General features: G+C 37.0%; 1 protein-coding gene across 4 annotated transcripts in view; it reads right to left on the reverse strand.

Annotated features, from left to right (window-relative positions):
- myo7aa (myosin VIIAa) overlaps nucleotides 1-19,555 on the reverse strand; it is a 56,950-nt gene extending 37,395 nt beyond the window's left edge. The window contains exons 1-24 of one of the 4 annotated variants that reach the window (XM_056265889.1): nucleotides 19,305-19,555; nucleotides 18,463-18,576; nucleotides 18,102-18,254; nucleotides 16,321-16,338; nucleotides 15,648-15,832; nucleotides 14,365-14,486; nucleotides 14,116-14,258; nucleotides 13,221-13,334; nucleotides 12,952-13,105; nucleotides 12,760-12,836; nucleotides 11,505-11,624; nucleotides 11,285-11,427; nucleotides 9,923-10,133; nucleotides 9,705-9,840; nucleotides 9,403-9,509; nucleotides 8,686-8,742; nucleotides 7,258-7,395; nucleotides 6,422-6,580; nucleotides 5,853-5,945; nucleotides 5,175-5,269; nucleotides 4,576-4,660; nucleotides 4,269-4,487; nucleotides 3,864-4,181; nucleotides 2,145-2,348 (exon numbers count right to left, since the gene is read on the reverse strand). In XM_056265889.1, the coding sequence (XP_056121864.1) occupies nucleotides 2,145-2,348; nucleotides 3,864-4,181; nucleotides 4,269-4,487; nucleotides 4,576-4,660; nucleotides 5,175-5,269; nucleotides 5,853-5,945; nucleotides 6,422-6,580; nucleotides 7,258-7,395; nucleotides 8,686-8,742; nucleotides 9,403-9,509; nucleotides 9,705-9,840; nucleotides 9,923-10,133; nucleotides 11,285-11,427; nucleotides 11,505-11,624; nucleotides 12,760-12,836; nucleotides 12,952-13,105; nucleotides 13,221-13,334; nucleotides 14,116-14,258; nucleotides 14,365-14,486; nucleotides 15,648-15,832; nucleotides 16,321-16,338; nucleotides 18,102-18,254; nucleotides 18,463-18,576; nucleotides 19,305-19,409 (3,270 nt within the window). In that variant the 5' untranslated portion in view covers nucleotides 19,410-19,555. The remainder of the gene's footprint in view (nucleotides 1-2,144; nucleotides 2,349-3,863; nucleotides 4,182-4,268; nucleotides 4,488-4,575; nucleotides 4,661-5,174; nucleotides 5,270-5,852; nucleotides 5,946-6,421; nucleotides 6,581-7,257; nucleotides 7,396-8,685; nucleotides 8,743-9,402; nucleotides 9,510-9,704; nucleotides 9,841-9,922; nucleotides 10,134-11,284; nucleotides 11,428-11,504; nucleotides 11,625-12,759; nucleotides 12,837-12,951; nucleotides 13,106-13,220; nucleotides 13,335-14,115; nucleotides 14,259-14,364; nucleotides 14,487-15,647; nucleotides 15,833-16,320; nucleotides 16,339-18,101; nucleotides 18,255-18,462; nucleotides 18,577-19,304) is intronic. The other 3 variants (XM_056265893.1, XM_056265891.1, XM_056265892.1) reach the window with 3 other exon arrangements.
- Between the last annotated feature and the right edge of the window lie 2,647 nt (nucleotides 19,556-22,202).

The following is a 22,202-nucleotide window of genomic DNA, read 5'->3' on the forward strand; positions in this document are numbered from 1 at the left end:
TCGGTGCGGAAACGATCTCTGCACTGCTGTATACGCACCGCAACTGGAACGGATCGACGGACCGCATCCGCGTGCAGTGTGAAAGCTCTAACCTGTTAACATGGGTACGGAAAAAAATACGCACCGCATACGCACTGCAAACGGAGTATGTGTGAAACGGGCGTCAGACTGCCGACCTGACTGCTGTCCAGAAGGCCATCATTGACACCCTCAAGCAAGAGGGTGAGACAGAAAGAAATGTCTGAACAAATAGGCTGTTCCCAGAGTGCTGTATCAAGGCACCTCAATGGGAAGTCTGTGGGAAGGAAAAAGTGTGGCAAAAAACGCTGCACAATGAGAAGAGGTGACCGGACCCTGAGGAAGATTGTGGAGAAGGACCGATTCCAGACCTTGGGGGACCTGCGGAAGCAGTGGACTGAGTCTGGAGTAGAAACATCCAGAGCCACCATGCACAGGCGTGTGCAGGAAATGGGCTACAGGTGCCGCATTCCCCAGGTCAAGCCACTTTTGAACCAGAAACAGCGGCAGAAGCGCCTGACCTGGGCTACAGAGAAGCAGCACTGGACTGTTGCTCAGTTTTGCATGTCATTCGGAAATCAAGGTGCCAGAGTCTGGAGGAAGACTGGGGAGAAGGAAATGCCAAAATGCCTGAAGTCCAGTGTCAAGTACCCACAGTCAGTGATGGTCTGGGGTGCCATGTCAGCTGCTGGTGTTGGTCCACTGTGTTTTATCAAGGGCAGGGTCAATGCAGCTAGCTATCAGGAGATTTTGGAGCACTTCATGCTTCCATCTGCTGAAAAGCTTTATGGAGATGAAGATTTCATTTTTCAGCACGACCTGGCACCTGCTCAAAGTGCCAAAACCACTGGTAAATGGTTTACTGACCATGGTATTACTGTGCTAAATTGGCCTGCCAACTCTCCTGACCTGAACCCCATAGAGAATATGTGGGATATTGTGAAGAGAAAGTTGAGAGACGCAAGACCCAACACTCTGGATGAGCTTAAGGCCGCTATAGAAGCATCCTGGGCCTCCATAACACCTCAGCAGTGCCACAGGCTGATTGCCTCCATGCCACGCCGCATTGAAGCAGTCATTTCTGCAAAAGGATTCCCGACCAAGTATTGACTATTGAGTGCATAACTGAACATAATTATTTGAAGGTTGACTTTTTTTTTTGTATTAAAATCACTTCTTTTATTGGTCGGATGAAATATGCTAATTTTTTGAGACAGGAATTTTGGGTTTTCATGAGCTGTATGCCAAAATCATCAGTATTAAAACAATAAAAGACCTGAAATATTTCAGTTGGTGTTCAATGAATCTAAAATATATGAAAGTTTAATTTTTATCATTACATTATGGAAAATAATGAACTTTATCACAATATGCTAATTTTTTGAGAAGGACCTGTATAGTATTTATATACACTACCGTTCAAAAGTTTGGGGTCAGTGAGAATTTTATTTTTATTTTTTGGAGGAAAGAAATCAATACTTTTATTTATCAAGGACAGTAAAGACATTTATAATGTTACAAAAGATTCTATTTCAAACAAATGCTGTTCTTTTGAACTTCCTATTCATCAAAGAATCCTAAAAAAAAAAACTGTACAACTGACAGACCAACAACTGTTTCAACATTGATAATAATAATAAATGTTTCTTGAGCATCAAATCCTCATATTATACTGATTTGTGAATGATCATTTGACACTGAAGACACTGACACTGGTGATGCTGAAAATTCAGCTTTGATCACAGGAATAAATTACACTTTACTATATATTCACACAGAAAACAGCTGATTTACACTGGAATAATATTTAATACTATAACCGATTTTTGTTGTATTTTTAATCAAATAAGCGCAGCCATGGTTAGCAGAAGAGAATTCTTTTAAAAGTATTTAAAATCGTACCGACCCCAAACTTTTGAACGGTAGTGTACATGTATAGTATATACAAATATTGAATAGATAGACAGACAGACAGATAGATCAATCCTATGTGAAGGATACATGCAATTCAATGTTTCCTTTAAAAATGCAGGTATCTTAGAAGACAGCATCATTACATAGGCAACATTAGACAACTTTCTAACATCTAAAGTGCGTTTGAGGGTCATTAGTCAAAGGTCACATACCAGCTGATCTCCTTCGTCCTCGTGAAACAGTAACGGCTGTTTAAGCGGGCGGCGCACGTAAGTGTGAGTGGTCGTACCCTGGAAATATGTGGCAGAGTACTTGGCAAATTTGTACTCCGACAAGTCTTCCACATCATCCTCTGGGAGAGGAAGAGCTTCATCCAGGTCTTCTTCCTCAAGCTCCCTGTGCGTTCGCTCCAGGTCCTGAGGAAAACACAATTACACCGGAGCTTAGTTAATCAACTCATTAATGAGGTGAGGGATCAGTTAATCAGCTGGTTAATTAGTTCAGCTTGTGTCTCTGGAAACAAAAGGTGTGATGGGCTACGGCTGGATTTAACCAATCGGAGAGATTTGCTGCTAGCAGTCGGGGAGGAGATGAAAACGGAGACGTGAAGTTGTGGACACTTTCTGGTTCCCGTAGGGATGCTGGCATGGTGTTTGCCTAATTTATTGCAGATTAAGTAGATTAGCTGCAATATTTGTCAAATACACAGATGTTTCAGGTGTTTTCATGTAAACACTTTTCATTTAATACTTTATGTACTGCTCAGTATACAGCACCTGCATATACAAGAATAAAGGGTAACACTTTACAATAAGGCTCATTAGTTAACATTAGTTAATGTATTAACTAACATGAACTAACCATGAGCAATACATTTGTTACTGTATTTATTAATTTTTAATAACATTATTTAATAAAAATACAGCTGTTTATTGTTTGTTCATGTTAGTTCACAGTGCATTGACTAATGTTAACAAGATTTTAATAAAGTATTAGTAAATGTTTAAATTAACATGAACAAAGATTAATAAATGCTGTATAATTGCAGTTCATTATTAGTACATGCTAACTAATGTTGTTAACTAATGTTAACTAATGAACCTTATTGCAAAGTGTTACCGAATAAAGTTGAACATAAGCCTATATGCTATTTAAATACCAATAAAGGGGAGTCTATACTTCTTATCGCATTTATTTTGATAAACATGGCATAAAATAACATTAACTTTACAATAAGGTTTCATTTAACATTAGTAAATGTATTAACTAACATGAACTAACAATCAGCAATACATTTGTTACTGTTTTTTAATCTTTGTTAACGAGTTAATAAAAATACAGTTGGTCATGTTAGCTCACAGTGCATTAACTAATGTTAATAAATACAACTTTTGATTGTAATAATGTATTAGAAAATTTTGAAATTAACATTAACAAAGATGAATAAATGCTGTTAAAATGCAGTTCATTATTAGTTCATGTTAACTAATGAAATCTTATTGTAAAGTGTTACCACATTAATATTACAAAATTATAAAAATATGGATTTATGAGCACCAGTGGAAAAATATCAGCCAAAGAGGAGAAAAAAAATAAACTTCTTGTTTTATGCAAAAACTCGCTTAATTTTGATACATTTTCCAGAAAACGATCCTTAATATTTTATTTCAATCTTATCTTATTGGCTTCTCAAATAAATGTACCTTGATTTAAGAATGTTTAGATATTTGAACTGAAAAACAAGACAAAAATACTGAATAAGAAATGAAACTTCTGCAGTGTGCGAAGAATGTGCCAGCCAACTGCTCCCGAGGTACTGTGATGGCGAACAAAATGACCAACTGGCATGCACTGCTTCAAGTAGACCCAGTGCCGCATGAAGTCAAACACACCTAGTTTAGACTGTAAAAGCCACAGATCCACATCCTCACCTCAAACCCAGCAGGCGCTTGACCCTCCTGACCAGGGAATGAGTTTGTGGTTCCCAAAAAGCCAAACATCTTGTCCACCATATCAGAGTCGTTGACCGGCTCATGTCGTGCTTTCTCCATCTGGTCCAACATTTCCTTTTTCCTCCGCGCCTCCTCTCGATCCTTCTTCTCGCGCTCGGCATCCTCTCGCGCCAGCAGTGCCAATCTTTCCTGATGCTTCTTTTCGGCTTCTTCTTTGGCCTTCCTGGCACTCATCTGGTTCCTAAACTTCTGCTCCTCAGCCAATCGCATCTTCTCCGCTTCCAAACGCCGCCGGTACTGAGATGGATGGAAAAACAGAGTGATGCGTTTTCTATATCGTAAAACCGTACATCGTTATCTACAAATAAATCCGGTCGTACTCACCTCTCCTTTGAGTCTTTTGTAGAGTCGGCGGGCGATCATTCCCCTCGTATACGCCTGGATGGTGATGACGGCCCAAAGACGGTGTCGAAACGCCCGGCGCACCAGGTATCCTCTGCAGCGGCCCTCAAAAAGGATCATTCTCTGTCGCGTAACATGGTACGTCTGGTAGAGTTTGCGAGATCGATACAATGCCTGCAGACGTGAGAAACCACCGCGCATCTACGAGACAGGAAATGAGTGTTATGATACTGGAGGGCAACAATTGCACATTATAGTTGTACAGTATATGAGAATGTTTGAGACCAACCGCTGAGTAGTTCTTCCGGCAGTTATAACCCCTCCATGTTTTCTGGATCAACATGGCGGACTTCTTCAACTTTAAGAAGTTGGATCTGTGGGAAAGATGACAATGTTTTTTATTGTGTTTGAAGCACATTTCAGCACAAAAACATGTCTAAATCGCAAACCACCTGCAAAAAGGGTCAACATCATTGACTGAAAGATTGGCTACATTTAAACTGTTTCTGTGGGTTGCATTTTTAAAGGTTTGACATTCTGCATACATTTATTTATTTTTTGACTGAAATGCTTGTATTGAAATAGTTTACACCAATGTATATTCTACCAATGATGAAACTGCTAGATGACCAGTACAGTGCATAAATTACAGTGTATTTTTATTTAAAGGTATGTATTTGTCACATTTTATAGCAATCAAGGCAGCAGGAATTCATCAAATGATGACCAGATGATGTTTCTGTGGTGTGTTTGGGCTGTTATCTGATTTGCATAAGTGTATCAAACAACACAGACCACAAATGCAAATAAACAGTGGGTGTAATTCATTTTTAGCATTTTCCCCCAGAGTTCTTGCAACACAAACTAAACATCAGCAGTCATTCGTACCTGTCCTTGAATCCTCTGACAACTTTCTGAATGAGGATGACCTTATCAGTTATGGCCTTGTCTCTCTCGATTTCCAGCAGCATGTCATGGTGGTCCTGACAAAGGTAGAGAAGTATTTAAAGGACACAATAACTAACTATAAACTTAAACACACAACTGTGATGTTCCATTGATCACCAGATCAATTAATAAGGCTCATATTGATCTGTATCTGTGCTGATCCTGCTGGTGTCGTTACTTCCTGTCAACGTGTATTGACACTGCCCTCTCTTCCTTCCTGCTGAGTGGGATTTCCTGTTTTAGAGAACTGGAAGGTGTGATAAAACCTAATCCCTGGAAAACTCATCCTGGCAGTTTAGTAATGGACAAGCTAGTTCCTGATCTTTGACCTCTGGCTGAGGGCAGCGTTTCCGGCAGCAGAAAAACACACACGAATATTGAGGTCAATACTGTCTACGTTTGACACGACTGCCTAAAATCCCCTGACATGTTTTTTTAACAGCAACAACGATGAGCTTATTTTTCCATGACCTAAGTAAAGAATCATATTTTTTAATTATTATTTAAATATTGCCTTCTGTTATTGATTGTGAAGAGCATTTCACAAATGGTGTCTTATTGTTATAAGTAGTTGGTACTTCTATAATAAGATATTTTATTATAATAAGATTTAAGTACCTTCAGGAATATCTTTGTTTTTCCCATCTGCCAATCATCATCACGGCCCAATATGGCTTCAGCGATACGCTGACAGGTTCCTCTAAGGTCCTCCTAAAGGAAAAAATGACCAAAAATGGTCAAGAAAGCATTATAATATGAGAGTAGATGACGAACTGTTTTGGTGAACACCAAGATAAATTTATATATTTATATTTTAGAATTTAGACACAGTAGTGTTTGTGTGTGTATACATATATATATAGGCATCACACTGCAGTATTGAAAAAAAAATGGCACATTCATTATTAATGCATTTAATTTATAGTAGGACTTAAACTTAAAAGAAAGTGTAAAATATTATGTTAGGGTCATTACTTTTTTGTTTTTACAAGATTAAAAAATGAATGACCTTTTTGTTTGAGAACAGTAAAATTTTAAAAATGTTATGCCCACTTTCCATTAACCAACACAAGGCCTTTATTAGAACGAAATAAAATGATATTAAGGTCAAAAACATGTGTTACACAAAGACTAGTTGAAGCACACTGCATTTCCCTATTCTAGAGACACTGAATTCATTAACTCACCTGTTTGTAAGCAGGTTTCACTCCGGGCATCAAAACGCGGTATCTGTCCACAAACTCGACGAAAGTGTAGCGGATGGGGTATCCGGCCCGGCGAATCCGGATGGTTTCCATCATCCCAGAATACCGGAGCTGCCTCACGCACAGCTCAAGATCAAAGAGCTGGAGAAAGATGGAGAGATTATCTCATAAAAATCTCTTCAAAGTTGGAGTTGGAAATACAAGACACTTAATATACCACAAATTCTGCTATGTTTAAACTTATTATAATGTATTTCCAAACAGTTAAACAGTAAGACAAATAGCAAATCAATCAGCAATAAATAAATATACAAAAGATATTATCCTTAAATAACATTCAATAAAAGAGTCCCTTTAGAAATTGAAAAACATTCCAATATATTATTGTTGACATCCGTATTTTTTATTCTCCAATATCATCAGTTAAGTTATGGGTTAACACATTACAGTAAGGTTTCATTTGTCAACATTCCTACATTACATTAGCTAACATGAACTAACAATGAACATTACTTCTACAGCATTTTTTATTCTCAGTCAATGTTCATTTCTACATTCCCTAATACATTTTTAAAATCAAAAGTTGTACCAGTTAACATACGTTAATGAACTCAGATTAACAAACAATGAACAATTGTATTGTTTTTATAAACTAACAATAACAAACGTTAGCAAATGCTGTAAAATATATTGATCATAGTTAGTTCATGTTAGCTATTGCATTAAATAAAGGTAACAAATGAAACCCTATTGTAAAGTGTAACTAGTTATGATTTAGCATTCTACAGTAGCTCTAAAGTAATGCTGGTTTAACTCACCATGGGTTTCTTGAACTCATTGGGTTTGATGCAGCGGACGAAGAACGGCTGACACACACTCAACGTGCGCATCAACAGCTCAAGAGAGCGCTTGAATTGACTGCTCAGAGTCGGGGAACGTTTTCTGGTCTCCGCCCCCTGTGATCAGGAAACACACACACACACACACACACACACTTTAAAAAGAAGGCCAGGAAGAGTGGTGAGCAGCAGAGGTCAGGACTGTTTTTAGGGTAAACCTGTCAAGAAATGACTGGGTTCATTTTGATTTTAAATATTTGCCTTTGTTTTTCTCCGTTCAGAGCTCTTTCATCCTTAAACGGGAAACGGGAAATGGTCTCACCTCAGGAACTGTGTTGGACAGATATACTGTATTTTCTAGACAGATGCAGGTCATATTATTTCTGTCTACTTAGGAGAACAAATAAAGGTGGAAAGGGTTAAAGCTCAAACTGGGTTGTGTCTTAAAAAAAGTCAATGACATTTTAGGCTCATATAGCTAGACACTTCTAGTGGTGTTTCTCTGTGCCAACCTGCTCCCATGCTAGGTTGTTGTGGGTGTTAGCCAGGAAGTTGCTATGTGGTTATCAAAGTGTTCTGATGATTGTTATGCAGTTGCTAAGAAAAGACTGATGCTACATCCAAATATGCCTACTTCCAAACTATATAATAGGCGAAAAACAGTATGTGAGCCAAGTAGTATGTCCGAATTCATAGTATTCATAAAACAGTAGGCCAAAAGTACCCGGATGACCTACTATTTCCAGCAAAATTCTTAAGTGTGCATACGGTGGACACTTTACTATCCCAGGAGGGGATTTATGAACGGAAGTGAAGCGAGGTCACATGACAATGACAACATGGAGGATGTAGTACGTCCGAATTTTATTCATACTACACACATTCATACTATAAAGAACTTATTTTTTTAACGGTCGCGAAGTAAGTTTTAAAAACAAATGTAGTACTTACTACACAGTATGCGATTTTGGATGCAGCATGAGGCAGTTGCTGAAAAGAGTGAGTAGAGTTCTTCAAGTCTGTGTACTTGATCAAAACTTTATTGATCAAAAGTAACAGTGAATACATTTATAATGTTACAAAAGATTGTTCTTTTGAACTTTTTTATTCCTCAAAAAAATTGTATCACAGTTTCCAGAAAAATATGAAGCAGCACAACTGTTTTCAACGTTGATAATAATAAGAAATGTTTCCTGAGCAGCGAATCAGCATATTAGAATGATTTCTGAATTTTAAATCGATTTTTACTTCATTTATTTGTAACCAATTTAATGGACAAGCGCTAGTAATTCTCATTCACATGTCATATTAGCAGAAACACTGGAAGCAGGTGCAGTGTCTCTACTGTTAACAGCATAAACTATGTATTAGTTAGTGTAAACTACTAGTCGCATACCACGATTTTACCTTATGGAGTGAACCTGCTTTGCCAAGACTGTCAGCAGACACATAACCACACAAAAACTGGCACCACATTTCACAAACACAGAAAGAAAGAGGGAAGCATGTATGGGAACTAGTCCATCCGACCGCAATATTAAAACATATATTAAATAATTGATATTTGACTTGTGTCTAAACATTTGTACCACTGACCCAATCCGTAGCACTGAGCACTGCTGGAGCAGCTCTAAATACATGCTGTAGGCTACTATTAAATGAAAGATAAAATATGATAGAGCAATATGACCAGTGAAAGTAACAGAAGGCTTTATTAAGCATGAAAATAACTTCTAAGCCAACTAAGTTAGCCAAATAAGTTAGCCGACTAATATGATTTATATTCTTTTGGTTTCTCCACCAATACATTTAAAAATGACAAATGCAGTGAAAATACAGGTATCAAAAATGACAGTATCGGTATCAGACTCGTTCTGCATCCCTAATATATTTTTAATATTCAAAGATGCTCAAAGAGTACTGTGGTAACAGCATGTTTTTTGAAGTACCAAAGATGATATATAATTATAATAATCATACAATATCAAATTAGCATGGTATTACCATCTGATACCATCACTGTATCGTGGTATCATCCCTTCCGAGGGAGTGTTGAAATAATCTAGAGTGTATAGTAAAGACTATAAGACTACAGTAAAGACCAAAATGAGATGTGGACGTTACCATAGCAACATCCGCCTGAAAGATCTGCTTGATGAATTTGTTTTTGGAGGAGTGCACAAGCTGAATGATGTCACCATGCAGGGTGTCTCGATTCTTCTCCAGAAAACCTGCAGAGACACATAAACACACTACATTTATTATCATGCACATAACTATTATTAACTACGTCAGTGAGTGCATGGATGCTCTGGGTGGTTTCTAGAAGTTTTTTGATGGCTCAAGTATATACAGTATACTGAAGATTGCAATGTTTTATTTTCCACAAGGTGAAACACAATTATGCAAGTGAGTAGAATACCTACCTTTGGTCTCATAGTAGACCACACCAGCAAAGTGCTGGATGCCAAACTGTGTTTCATAAGTGTTTTTAGGTGGAATGTAGTTGGTGTTGAGTTTGTGTTGAGAGTTGAGCTTGTTCAGCATGGTGGTGTCTGTACCCTGAGATATGAAAAAGAAACGTTCAGCATGAGCACAGGATACAGTATGTGGACGTACAGTACAAGTCAGCAATCTCTCTCACCTTGGGAAACTTGCTCTCCTCGTCAATGAGAGAGATGATATTCATGGGCTTTATGGCGATCATGTCCAAGGCGTCCTGGTTGTCAGTGAACTCAATGTGCTGCCAGTTAATGTTCTCAAGGTTATATTCTTCCTGCTCCAGCTTGAAAACATGACGGACGAAGAATTGCTGCAGGTTTTCATTGGCAAAGTTGATACACAACTGCTCAAAGCTGGAGGAGAGATACAGCTGCATGAGGGCCACCAATCACACTATTCAAATACATGCATTACGAAGATACTGTACAATATCAGGAGATGTCTAAACAATAGCTGGGTGTGATATTATTACATTTATTAAACATTATTAAATATATAAATTATTAAATAGAATTATTCTTCATTTAATAATTACATTTTAATTTATATATTAATTCGTATTAAATTCATTGGTTAATGTAGTTTTTGGAAATATTGTTAAATATATTAAGTATTATTAAAGCAAATGAAAATATTTATTAATAATTAATACATAATACATATATTAACTGATTTATTATACATTTTTACATATGATTTATTTTTGCATATCATTATTAATTTAATATATTCAATAATGATTGATATATTCATTATAATTAAATGTATTAATTGATTATTTAAATTTTTATTAAATATAAAAAAAATATTAATTATTATTCATTTTATTCATACAACTCAAGTAATAATTAATTAAAACGATGTGTTTCACAGACAAGGCTTAAGCTTAGTCCCAGACTTAAATGCATGTTTGAGCTGTTTGAGTTGAAAGCAACTTGCACTGGAACATCTTAAAATATGCAGTGCCATTGTTTTGTCTCAAAATGCACACCAGTAATGTTTTTTTCTAAGGCACGTTCATAAAAGCTACTTACTATTTGAACTAAGGCCTAATTTGGGCTTAATCTAAGCTCTGTCTGTGAAACCGGGTCTATTTAACAATATTTCATATATTCATTCTTTTTAAATATACATTTCAAAGCCAACAAGTCAAGTCAAGGCAACATTCTCTGAAAAGGAAAGTTGCTTTAGAGTTGGAGCTTCAGAAATATTTAAATTTCAATGAGAATTTATGAAGGCAATTTTTTTCTGTTTTAAATAATATGCACTGATGAATTCTACAAAATTAGACCAGGAAAGTGCATTAAGGAACATTTTGATTACAATTTGACTAAAAAGTAGTCATGATGAACCATCATATGCATGATTATTAGGATTAGTGTACAAGTAAGTGAATAAGTACTCAATTTGAAAAAAAAAATTGTTTTAATGTGTAACAGGGACACTATAATGAGGTCTTTGCAGGATTTGCGCTGAATGTAAGTGTGTGTGTGATATTTTCTACCTGTTAACTGTGAAGTTCTCAAAGCCGAATATGTCGAGCAGGCCGATGGATCTCCGCACCACTTTGAGCTCAAGGGATGGAGGCTTATAAATGGCTGCATTGATTTTCTCAACAATCCACACAAACAAGCGTCCATATATACCCTATGAGACACACAGCTGGTTAGATGCTGTTACCGAACAGGATTAAGTATGTAGATGAAAATGTGAGATGGTTTTACCTTAACAAAGGCATCTCGCACGTCCAGCGCCTGCTCAATACTGAGAGGAGTGGACACCGTCTCTCCACGGGTTATTATGGTTCGACTGGTCAAGCAATTCATCAGGTCCTTCATGTCCACCTGTGAAAACATACAATAATACAGGAATTTCAGCTGTCAAAAAGTCATTTTCTAACTTAAGCATACAATTTCTTTGTGAAAAATGTTGAATTCATGTGAAGATTAATTTTACTCTGTACTTTTTGCACCCTGTAGAAATCTTAAATCCATCACAGTAATTTTATCTTTCCATGTTAGTCACTAGAGGGCACACAAACACCTGATCTTGCACATTCTTGTACTAGCATGCTAATACATAGTAACCAGAACAGTCAAATGTATGGAAGCTTGTTTCCGCCACAGAATGAAAAATAAAAAAGGTAATTGCGACTTTTTATCTCACAATTCGGACTTTTTTTCTCACAATTGCGAGTTTACATCTCGCAATTCTGACTTTATTTCTCAGAATTGCGAGATATAAAGTCAGAATTGCGTGACATAAAATCGCAATTGCGTGTTATAAAGTCAGAATTGATTGATATAAAGTCGGAATTGATTGATATAAAGTCAGAATTGCGTGACATAAAATCGCAATTGCGTGTTATAAAGTCAGAATTGATTGATATAAAGTCGGAATTGCGTGTTATAAAGTCAGAATTGCGTGATATAAAGTCGAAATTGCGTGTTGTAAAGTCAGAATTGTGAGATATAAACTATTCTGAGGGGAAAAAGGTTAGTCTTTTTTCCCCCCTTAGAATTGGCCTGATAACTCGCAATTGCACAATTCTGAGAAAAGATGTCAGAATTTCGAGATATAAACTCGCAATTATGTGTTATAAAGTCAGAATTGCGAGATGTAAACTCGCAATTGTGAGAAAAAAAGTCAGAATTATGAGATAAAAAGTCGCAATTCTGTCTTTTTTTCTCGCAATTGCGACTTTGTTTCTCATAATTGCGACTTTATATCTCGCAATTGCGACTTTATTTCTCAGAATTGCGACTTTATATCTCGCAATTGCGACTTTATTTCTCACAATTCTGACTTCATATCTCGCAATTGTGAGATAAAAAGTCGCAATTATTTTTTTTATTCAGTGGCGGAAACAAGCTTCCATACAAATGTCAGATACCACAAAGACTGATTTATTTATTTATTAAAATGCATCTAAATCACCATAACAGCAGCCATGTCATGACTTATGATTTAGTGTCATACCTCTAATAAAAAAGCAGCAGTGGTGAGATTTGAGCAACGCACCACCTCACAGGCATCCAAATTATCATACGTGCGAGCTGAGGAGGAAGTTTACAACACCATAAGTTGTTAAATACAAAATTTCAGGTTATTTTGAACTGAAAGTGATGGCCAAAATGAGTTTATTAGACACATCTGTCCAAGCAAACTCACCCTCGTAGTTCAGGTTGCCCATGTGCAGAATAGCGGCTAGCAGCTTGGAAATCTCCCAGTTCTCCTTTTCTGTGAACATGAGGACCTTCATGGCCGAACGGATGTTTGAGTATTCCTTCTGATCATCACGACCATCACAAACAGTGCAGCTTCCCTGAGTTATGACAGGTCAAGGTTATATCATCTGTATATCTGAAGTACATTGTCAACATGTATTCTGCACAGCAAGAACATTAAAGCATTAAAGAACAGTGAAGATCATCACTCACAATGGTAAGGTAGGTGTAGTCTGCGGCTTTACCCAAGCCTAGTTTCTTCTTCTGGTCTGGAGTCATTCCCTTTAACATACAGTAGAAAATGTGGTAGTTTCTCTCATCACGGGCCTGCAAGAGTGGGAGAAAAGATGCTACTTATAGAACTTAAAAAGTTTCACAAATGTTGCCATTTGAACTGATTTCATTTTAATCGTAAAAATAGAATGTTTATAATTATAATTATAATGATGTTTTGAGAAAACCTAACAGGCAAGTATGACCTATGACCCTAGAAAGTCGCATAAGGATCAATAAATGAAATATATATATATGTGTGTATATCCCTCTAAAACCAGAAGTCTAGACTACTTTGGCTATGTTTTTCTAGAAATGTGTACTCCAACATAACCTTTCTGAAACCAAAATGCAATGTTTTGAAATGTCATACACTACTGTTCAAAAGTTTGAAGTCGTATTTATCAATGACGTTCAATTGGCATTTATAATGTTACAAAATATCTCTATTTCAAATAAAAACTGCTCTTTTGAACTTTAAATTCATCAGATAATGCTGAGAAAAAATATATCATGTTTTCCACAAAAATATGAAGCTGCATTACTCTTTTCAACATTGATAATAATAAGAAATGTTTCTTGAGCAGCAAATTAGCATTAGAATAATTTCTGCTGCTGAAAATTCAACTTTGCCATCATAGGAATAAACTCCACTTTAAAAATATATTCAAATAGAAAACAGTTATTTAAAAATAATATTTCACAATTTTACTGTATTTTTAATCAAATAAACAGCCTTGGCGAGCATAAGAGACTTTTTTCAAATACATAAAAAACAACAACTTTTAAACAGTAATATATTAGCCAAAGAATTCGGATTCAAACTTGTTCATACCTGTCGACACACTCTGGATTTCTCCAGAAGGTACTGTTCAATCTTTGCTCCCTCTATAGCTCCTCTTTTGTTGAAGTGAATGTCGATGTACTTCCCAAAACGGCTGGAGTTGTCATTACGGACGGTTTTAGCATTCCCAAAGGCTGTTGGTTAAAGTCATTAAACAAACCAGAATGTAATTTGCTTGTTTCTGACAGAAATGTGGTTTCTAAGAGCTCAGAGCCCTCAAGATGGCCCCGGTTCTCTTACCTTCTAAGATGGGATTCGCCTCCAGCACCTGCTGCTCAATCCAGGAGTGCTGCCCACTGATAGCAGCCAAAAACTGTAGAATCAACTTGGTACTTTCTGTTTTTCCTGCTCCAGACTCACCACTGATGGGAAAATATAGACATACAGTCTTAAAAATAAAGGTTCCAAACAGGGTTTTTGCAGCGATGCCATTTAAACATTTATAGTTCCCCAAAGGATCTTTCAGTCAACACTTCTCTTCTCAACAGAACAATGTTTTAGATTGAAGAACATTTGACTTGGGAAAAGTATTGGGGGAAAAAAAAATACTATGGAAGTCAATGGGGTCCATTAACTGTTTGTTTACCGACATTCTTCAAAATATCTTCTTTTGTGTTCAGCAGAAGAAAGAAATTCATACAGGTTTGAAACATTTTGAGGGTCAGTAAATGATGACATAATATACATTTTTGGGTGAACTATTCCCCTTTATGGTTGGGTTGTGTCTAGACTCTAGAGTCTAGATGGTAAACCTTGTTCTGGGAAACTGATATGCACTTTCTGCTACCAAGGTTAGGAGTAGATATTTGAGATAAGTCCCACATTTGGGACTAGAGTATATGGAAGCTTGTTTCCATCACAGAATAAAAAAATAAAAAAGGTAATTGCGACTTTTTATCTCACAATTCTGACTTTTTATCTCACAATTCTGACTTTGTATCTCAGAATTGCGTGATATAAAGTCGCAATTGCGAGATATAAAGTCAGAATTGCATGATATAAAGTTGCATTGTGTTATAAAGTCAGAATTGCGTGATATAAAGTCTCAATTGTGTGTTATAAAGTCAGAATTGTGAGATATAAACTCGCAATTGCAAGAAATAAACTTGCAATTCTGACTTTTTCTCAGAATTGCATGTTTATATCTCAATTGCAATTGTGAGATAAAAAGTCGCAATTATCTTTTAAAATGTTTTATTCTGTGGCGGAAACAAGCTTCCATAGTAGCACTGTCAACGGCATCAAAAATATTGTCCTGTACTTTAAACTGGTAGAAGTGAGATCAAAGTTGGCGTTAGGTATAAAATGACCTGGGTAATGTGTGGGTCGGGATCAGGATTGGCCTTTAGGTCAGGTAAGGTAAGGCTTAGGGTAATAGGGTTAGGCTCAAGAAAAGGGTTTGGGTTAACCTGAAGATATCCAGTTCCTAAATAATAGATAGGCAGACATAAGTCTTCCCCATCAAGCTTTAATGGAAGCACTCACACCAAGCATTGCTAACAGAGTCTTACAGGTTTGCGCACCTTATGATACAACACTGGTCTTTGTTGTTGCGTTGCATGTTGAAGTAACAGTTATCAGCGATGGCAAAGATGTGTGGAGGCATCTCTCCGATCTTCTTATTGGTGTAGAGTCGAATCTGGTCTGCCGTATAGATGGGCAGCAGCTGATACGGGTTTACAGCCACTAAGATGGACCCGGTATACGTCTACGAAGGATACAGAAATAGAGCTGAAGCAGAGGAACTTGAGTGGAAATGTTTGTTTCTTTATTCTTTAATGGACCAAACGACGTAAAAAATAATAAATATCCTCTTAGGAATGTAATTCTTGACATTACAACACTGCAGAATAATTATATGAGGTAAAAATAAACCACTTGTTTTTCTTTACTTTTATGCAATATTGACAGGTTAGTGCATGTAGAGGACATGCAGATATCAACAGTCATGTTACGGCACAAGACAGACAGTCATTTTGGTTACGAGGCAGAGCGAGTGAATATGACAATGAGAGGAGAGTGCACGGGCATCTTGCTTTTCGGAGGGTGCTGTTACAGTGGGATGTATCAATGTCCTGTTACCGCAGACGTCAGAGCCATGTTGAAATGGAGAATCGTAATGAAAACACACTCACTCAGAGTGAGGCAATGAACAGCGAGCAGCCATGCGTGTGAAAATGATGTCTGCGTACTCACCCGACCACCACAGTTAGTCTTCATATAGAGAAAGAGAAGAGAAGAGAATATAACCAAAGCAAATAACTGAGGGGAGTTATTAAAGGGGAGTTATTAAAAACAGGGTAGATAAAGGCTCTTATGGATTTAATGAATGGAACAGGGCAACAAACTGTTTTTGTCTTTGCGATGACCATAATGAAACAGAAATACCACATTATTTATTCCAATTATATATATTTTTTTGACAATAGTTGTGTAAAATATATTTGAAATGTATTTATTCATTTGGTATTGAGTAACTTATCAAATTAGTGGACCTGGATAATTATTTTTTTATTAATTTAAGTCATAGAATAGGGCAGCAAATCTTTCACAATGAATAACTGAAATATCCCATTATCAATTATTTTATATATATATATAGAGTACACATAGATTGGTTTAAACTAGTCTCACTGGCACACTGGTGACGCAAGATGGTGTTCTGCTGGTTTACCTGGTTGGCCAGCCTGCAAGTGTTTTTTTCTGCTGTAATTTAAAAAGTATATATATATATACACTATATCGCCAAACGTTTTGGGACGTCTGCCTTTACATGAAGATGAACTTTAATGACATCCCATTCTTAATCCATAGGGTTTAATATGGAGTTGGCCCTCCCTTTGCAGCTATAACAGCTTTAACTATTCTGGAAGGGGCCATCCCCAAACTGTTCTCACAAAGTTGGAAGCATGAAAGTGTCCAAAATGTCTTGGTATGCTGAAGCATTAAGAGTTCCTTTCACTGGAACTAAGGGTCCAAGTCCAACCCCTGAAAAACAACCCCACACCATGATCCCCCCTCCACCAAACTTTACACTTGCCACAATGCAGTCAGGCAAGTACCGTTCTCCTGGCAACCGCCGAACCCAGATTCGTCCATCGGATTGCCAGACAGAGAAGCGTGATTGGTAACTCTAGAGAACATGTCTCCACTGCTCTAGAGTCCAGTGGCGGCGTGCTTTACACCGCTGCATCCAATGCTTTGCATTGCACTTGGTGATGTAAGGCTTGGATGCAGCTGCTCGGCCATGGAAACCCATTCCATGAAGCTCTTCTAGCTGTTCTTGAGTTCAGTTTGGAGGTCTGTAGCTATTGACTCTGCAGAAAGTTGGCGACTTCTGCGCACCCGCCTCAGCACTGACCCCGCTCTGTGATTTTACGTGGCCTACCACTTCGTGACTGAGTTGCTGTTGTTCCCAATTGCTTCCACTTTGTTATAATACAAAGTTGATATAATAACAGTTGACTGTGGAATATTTAGTAGTTAGGAAAATTTCACGAACGGACTTATTGCACAGGTGGAAATCTATCACGGTACCACGCTTGTATTCACTGAGCTCCCGAGAGCGACCTATTCTTTCACAAATGTTTGTAGAAGCTGTATGCATGCCTAGGTGCTTGATTTTATACAACTGTGGCCATGGAAGTGATTGGAACATCTGAATTCAATGTTTTGGAGGGGTGTCCCAATAGTGTATATATATACACGAGTAACTGATTAAATTAGAGGACATGCATCATTAATTTTTTCTTTAATTCACTTTCTTTTATTAATAAAATAATAATTTTATTCAGGTCATTTACATTTATACATTTATTAACTAATCTAAAACCTTCAAAATAGAAACCTATTCAAAACATACTTTCCATTAATCACAAAACTGGACCTCCACATCTGATCTGGAGTTTTGCATTAGTTGTATGCTTACGCAACAAAACATAGACCTTCAAAGTCTTTGAATGGACAGCAGGACTTACATAGATGAGATGTTCTCTGTAGCGGATGAGAAGGTTCCGGAGGATCCCCGCCTCATTCAGATCCCCCAGTCGAATCATGTCCTCCACCCCGTGGATGGAGGTGGGGTGCATCGGCTTGATGTTGGTGGCATTTTGGGGAGAGATCCAGTGTTCCTGAAAAGAATGCAGATCCATAGATTCAATGGAAAAGAAAACACAAAAAAAACCACACCAAAGAACTTCAGAATAATTATTAGTTCCAAAGTCACATGTCTAGTCTTCTTTATATGAAATTAAACACACAGGTATGTAATGCAACAAATCATATAGATCAGCCAGAAGAAGAGCAGCTTTTCAGCCCAACAGATGATCAATAACTTACATTTCCTTCATCATCCAAGACTTGGATCTGACCAGAATCACAGAGCTTCACCACGGCTCCGATCGGGACCTCAAATTCCCGGCCTGTCTTGAGGTCCAGCCAGACATAGTCGCCCTGAAACACATTTCACAACATCAAGCATCAGAGAAGTGTTATTTTAGATTTGATTGAGATCCTATAGTTTTAATTAATATTTTGAATACATTTTATTTTATTTAGTTAACATTTTAGTAATTTTGTTGTGTTTTTGTAATTTTTAGTAGTCTAAATATATTTTTATTATTTTTTATTTCAGCTTTAGTCATTTTAGTACTTCAAGTCAAACTAAATTTAAAGGAGAAATGTTGCCGTGGCAAAATAAGTTTACGTTTTTTATATTTTACAGTTTATGTTTATTTTATGGTTTTAGTTTCAGTTAATAACCCTGCATCACAGTTTATTATTTGTAAATGACATTAGTCTGACATCATCACTTCATTCAAAAACCGAAGACTGAGACTCAGTGACATCATCAGTGAATGATGTAACTCAGAAAGTGCTGCAAAACTGCAAGTCTGATCACTTAGTAAAGAACCAGCTCCTCAACAACATTTATGTATGCATTCATCAGATGCTTTTATCCAAAGCAACTTGAAATAGAGGAACTTAAGTATAATTCAACAAGGCGCATTTTTTGACAAATCATGCAGGACATCATGCACACACTGAACGCACTTTACTACTTAGGGTTAGATCAAAATCAAACTGAATTCAAATGTAAATCCACCAAAATATAATTCCAACAAGACACCATTAAATGAATGGTAAGCATTTGCACGTAACTGGCAACTCTCCACACATACCGGTAATAGGGTGCTGTGTTTGAACACAGTGTTGACATTTCGTACTAAGGCCCACTTTGCCTGATCCTTCTCGTAGAGTTCGACGTAATCCCGACGCTTGTACATCCTAACGAGATCAAACTCTAATCCATGCAAATGGCAAAACTCCAGACCGAGAACGTCTTGATATACCGCGCACACATCCACACCCTCACTTCCTCAGCAGGTGTGTGAGCATAAAACCAGCCGTCCAGAGACCCAGGATATCACACACACACACACAAAAAAGTTTCCTTTCCGGTCCGACAACAGGAAAAAAAATAATTGTAGAGACAAAAACAGGAGTCCAAGTTGTCTGCACTACGTCCTGAAACACACAAACGTCTCAGGCTCCTCTAGGGCATCATTTGCACAAGGAAACCAAATCTGAGGCCCAAAGCCTGATCCTGTGTGGAACGTTCCTCTCTGTATTTATTGCTCCATTCACTTTCTTGTTCTTTAAGTCATTTTTTCTCTGCTGTCTCACTGTCTCCACTCCTGCTTGTGTATATGGTGTGAATGGTGTCTGTCCCTGTCTTTCAATTGAGGAAGGGTTGGTCATTGCATTGGGTGTGGAGGTGGATCCCCAGTTAATATGGCGCTTTTTAATTAACTAAATATCCCCAAAGGCAAATCAATACAGGTAGAGGGAGAACCCAACACCGTTTGGCCGCAGCTGTCACGTCTGAGAAGGCAGCATTGCCAGCCAGCATCGCTGATACAATCCTAGCAACGACACACGGCTCAATAATTCATGCCAAGACAACAACTGCATTGTTAGCTCACTCCTCCTCTGTGTCTTTCATTATCAAACCTCCTAACAGACTATCAGAGGCTAAAACAAGAGCACTCTAGGAAAGAAATGTGGCACGCTTAAGTATTCATTGAAAAGCAAGACTTTGAAAGTCTGAGTGCAGAAACAGAAACTAAAAAATAATAGAGTAAATACTTTGTGAATATAGTTTACTGACAATACAGCTTTTATAGCAAAGTGTGTAAGATATAGATCAAACGTCACCAAACCAATATGGGTTCCTATCTTGACTGCAAATAATTTCTATTAAATTGTCATAATATTATAGTAATGAGTTTATATTGTTCATTTACACAGCAGCACAACTGTTTTCAACATAAGAAATGCTTCTTGAGCAGGAAACCAGCCTATAATGATGGTAACACTACAATAAGGTTCATTAGTTAGCAATAGTTAATGTATTTACAACTAACAATGACCAATCCATTTGTTACAGTATTTATTAATCTTTGTTAATGTTAGTTAATACAAATACAGCTGTTCATTGTTTGTTCACAGTGCATTAACTAATGTTAACAAATACAAACTTTGATTTTAATGACGTTAGTAAATGGTGAAATTTGTATTAACTAAGATTAATAAATGCTGAAGAAGTATTGTTCATTCTTAGTTCGTGTTAGCATAAGGTATTATTGTTAACTAATGAACCTTATTGTAAAGTGTTACCAGAATGATTTCTGAAGGACACTCAAGACTGGAGTAATAATGCTGAAAATTCAGCTTTACATCACAGGAATAAATTAGCCTACATTTTTAAATATATTAAATAGAAAACCGTTGTTTTTAAATTATGATTGCAATATATTTCATAATTTTACTGTATTTTTGCTTTAAAAAATGCAGTCTTCGTGAGCATAGAGAGATTTATTTCAAAAACATCAAAAAGCTTACCGACCACCACAGACTTTTGAACGCTTACATTCACACATAAAGGACAATGACCGAAAATAATGAATTGGCTCAATGATTTCGGTTTGTCCAATCGAGTTCACAAGCGAGTTTTTCAGTGATTATTTTGACTGCAATGTATTATTTATGACATTTAAGGTATTGAAGCTACAATAAAAAAAAAGCACAATGAGGCGCACAACAACTCCTGAAACAAAGCTCGGTCATTGAAGAACATTTAGAAACTGGACCTCTAATTATCCCTGCTATGCTTCTTCTATTGAACTATTGGGTGATGATCCATCCAGTTCAAATGAGATGAAAACATGGCGGTGAACATTTATAGCCGTGCAGGTGTATGAGACTGCAGCAGCGAAGGTAAATTATTCAGCAAGTGCAAACGATCAGCACGACGTCCAGTAACAAGACGAATGACGTTTGTGTTAGTTAGATTATGCATTATCCCCCGATAAAACAATAATGCGGTGCTATCAGTTACTACAATAGGTGTAAAGGATGTGTGCACTCTGCAAAAACACTCTGCAACCTAATCTGAAATACATTAGTGAGCGGCTGCGGCAGCACAAACGATAAACAAAGAAGCATATGAGCATCAGTTTATCAGTTAGCCTAATGTTGTTAACCAAAAACCCATCGAGTTTATGTGAGCTGACTGAGCTCAATTTCTACACGTAAGATCGCCCCCTCTTGGCAACAACTGGTCATACGTTTTATTTTTTACATGCATGCGTATGCTTTGCAAAATGGAAAGCATTTTAAATTTGTGAGGAGTTAAAAACATTTAGAATTGAGTTTGTTCAACGCATTATAAAGTCTACATTTTCATATTTTCTAAGCATTGTCAGGCAATGCCAAACTTGTTAGCATGTCCCATAAGTCTTTGGTTAACTTTTGAGGAAAAAAAGAACTGTTCAAACCTTCTTATACTATCTATGGTTCAAACCAGACTGTAAAAAAAGACTGCTAACCCAGAACATGAGCAGTAATAGATGCTTGTCTTGGCAAACACGAAAAATGACAGTAAATCATCTTGGCCTTGGCATTCAGTTTAAAAATTGGTCTGGATTGGTATTAATTAGCATTTAGATGACAAAATTAGGCAAAGGTCAAACAAACAAGGATAATTTATGTTCTAAAGGACAGCTGGTGTTTCACTG

The sequence above is a fragment of the Rhinichthys klamathensis genome, unplaced genomic scaffold (assembly GCF_029890125.1).
Source record: "Rhinichthys klamathensis goyatoka isolate OS25496 unplaced genomic scaffold, OSU_Roscu_1.1 h1tg000242l_1, whole genome shotgun sequence".
In the NCBI taxonomy this organism is placed as follows: Eukaryota; Metazoa; Chordata; class Actinopteri; order Cypriniformes; family Leuciscidae; genus Rhinichthys; species Rhinichthys klamathensis.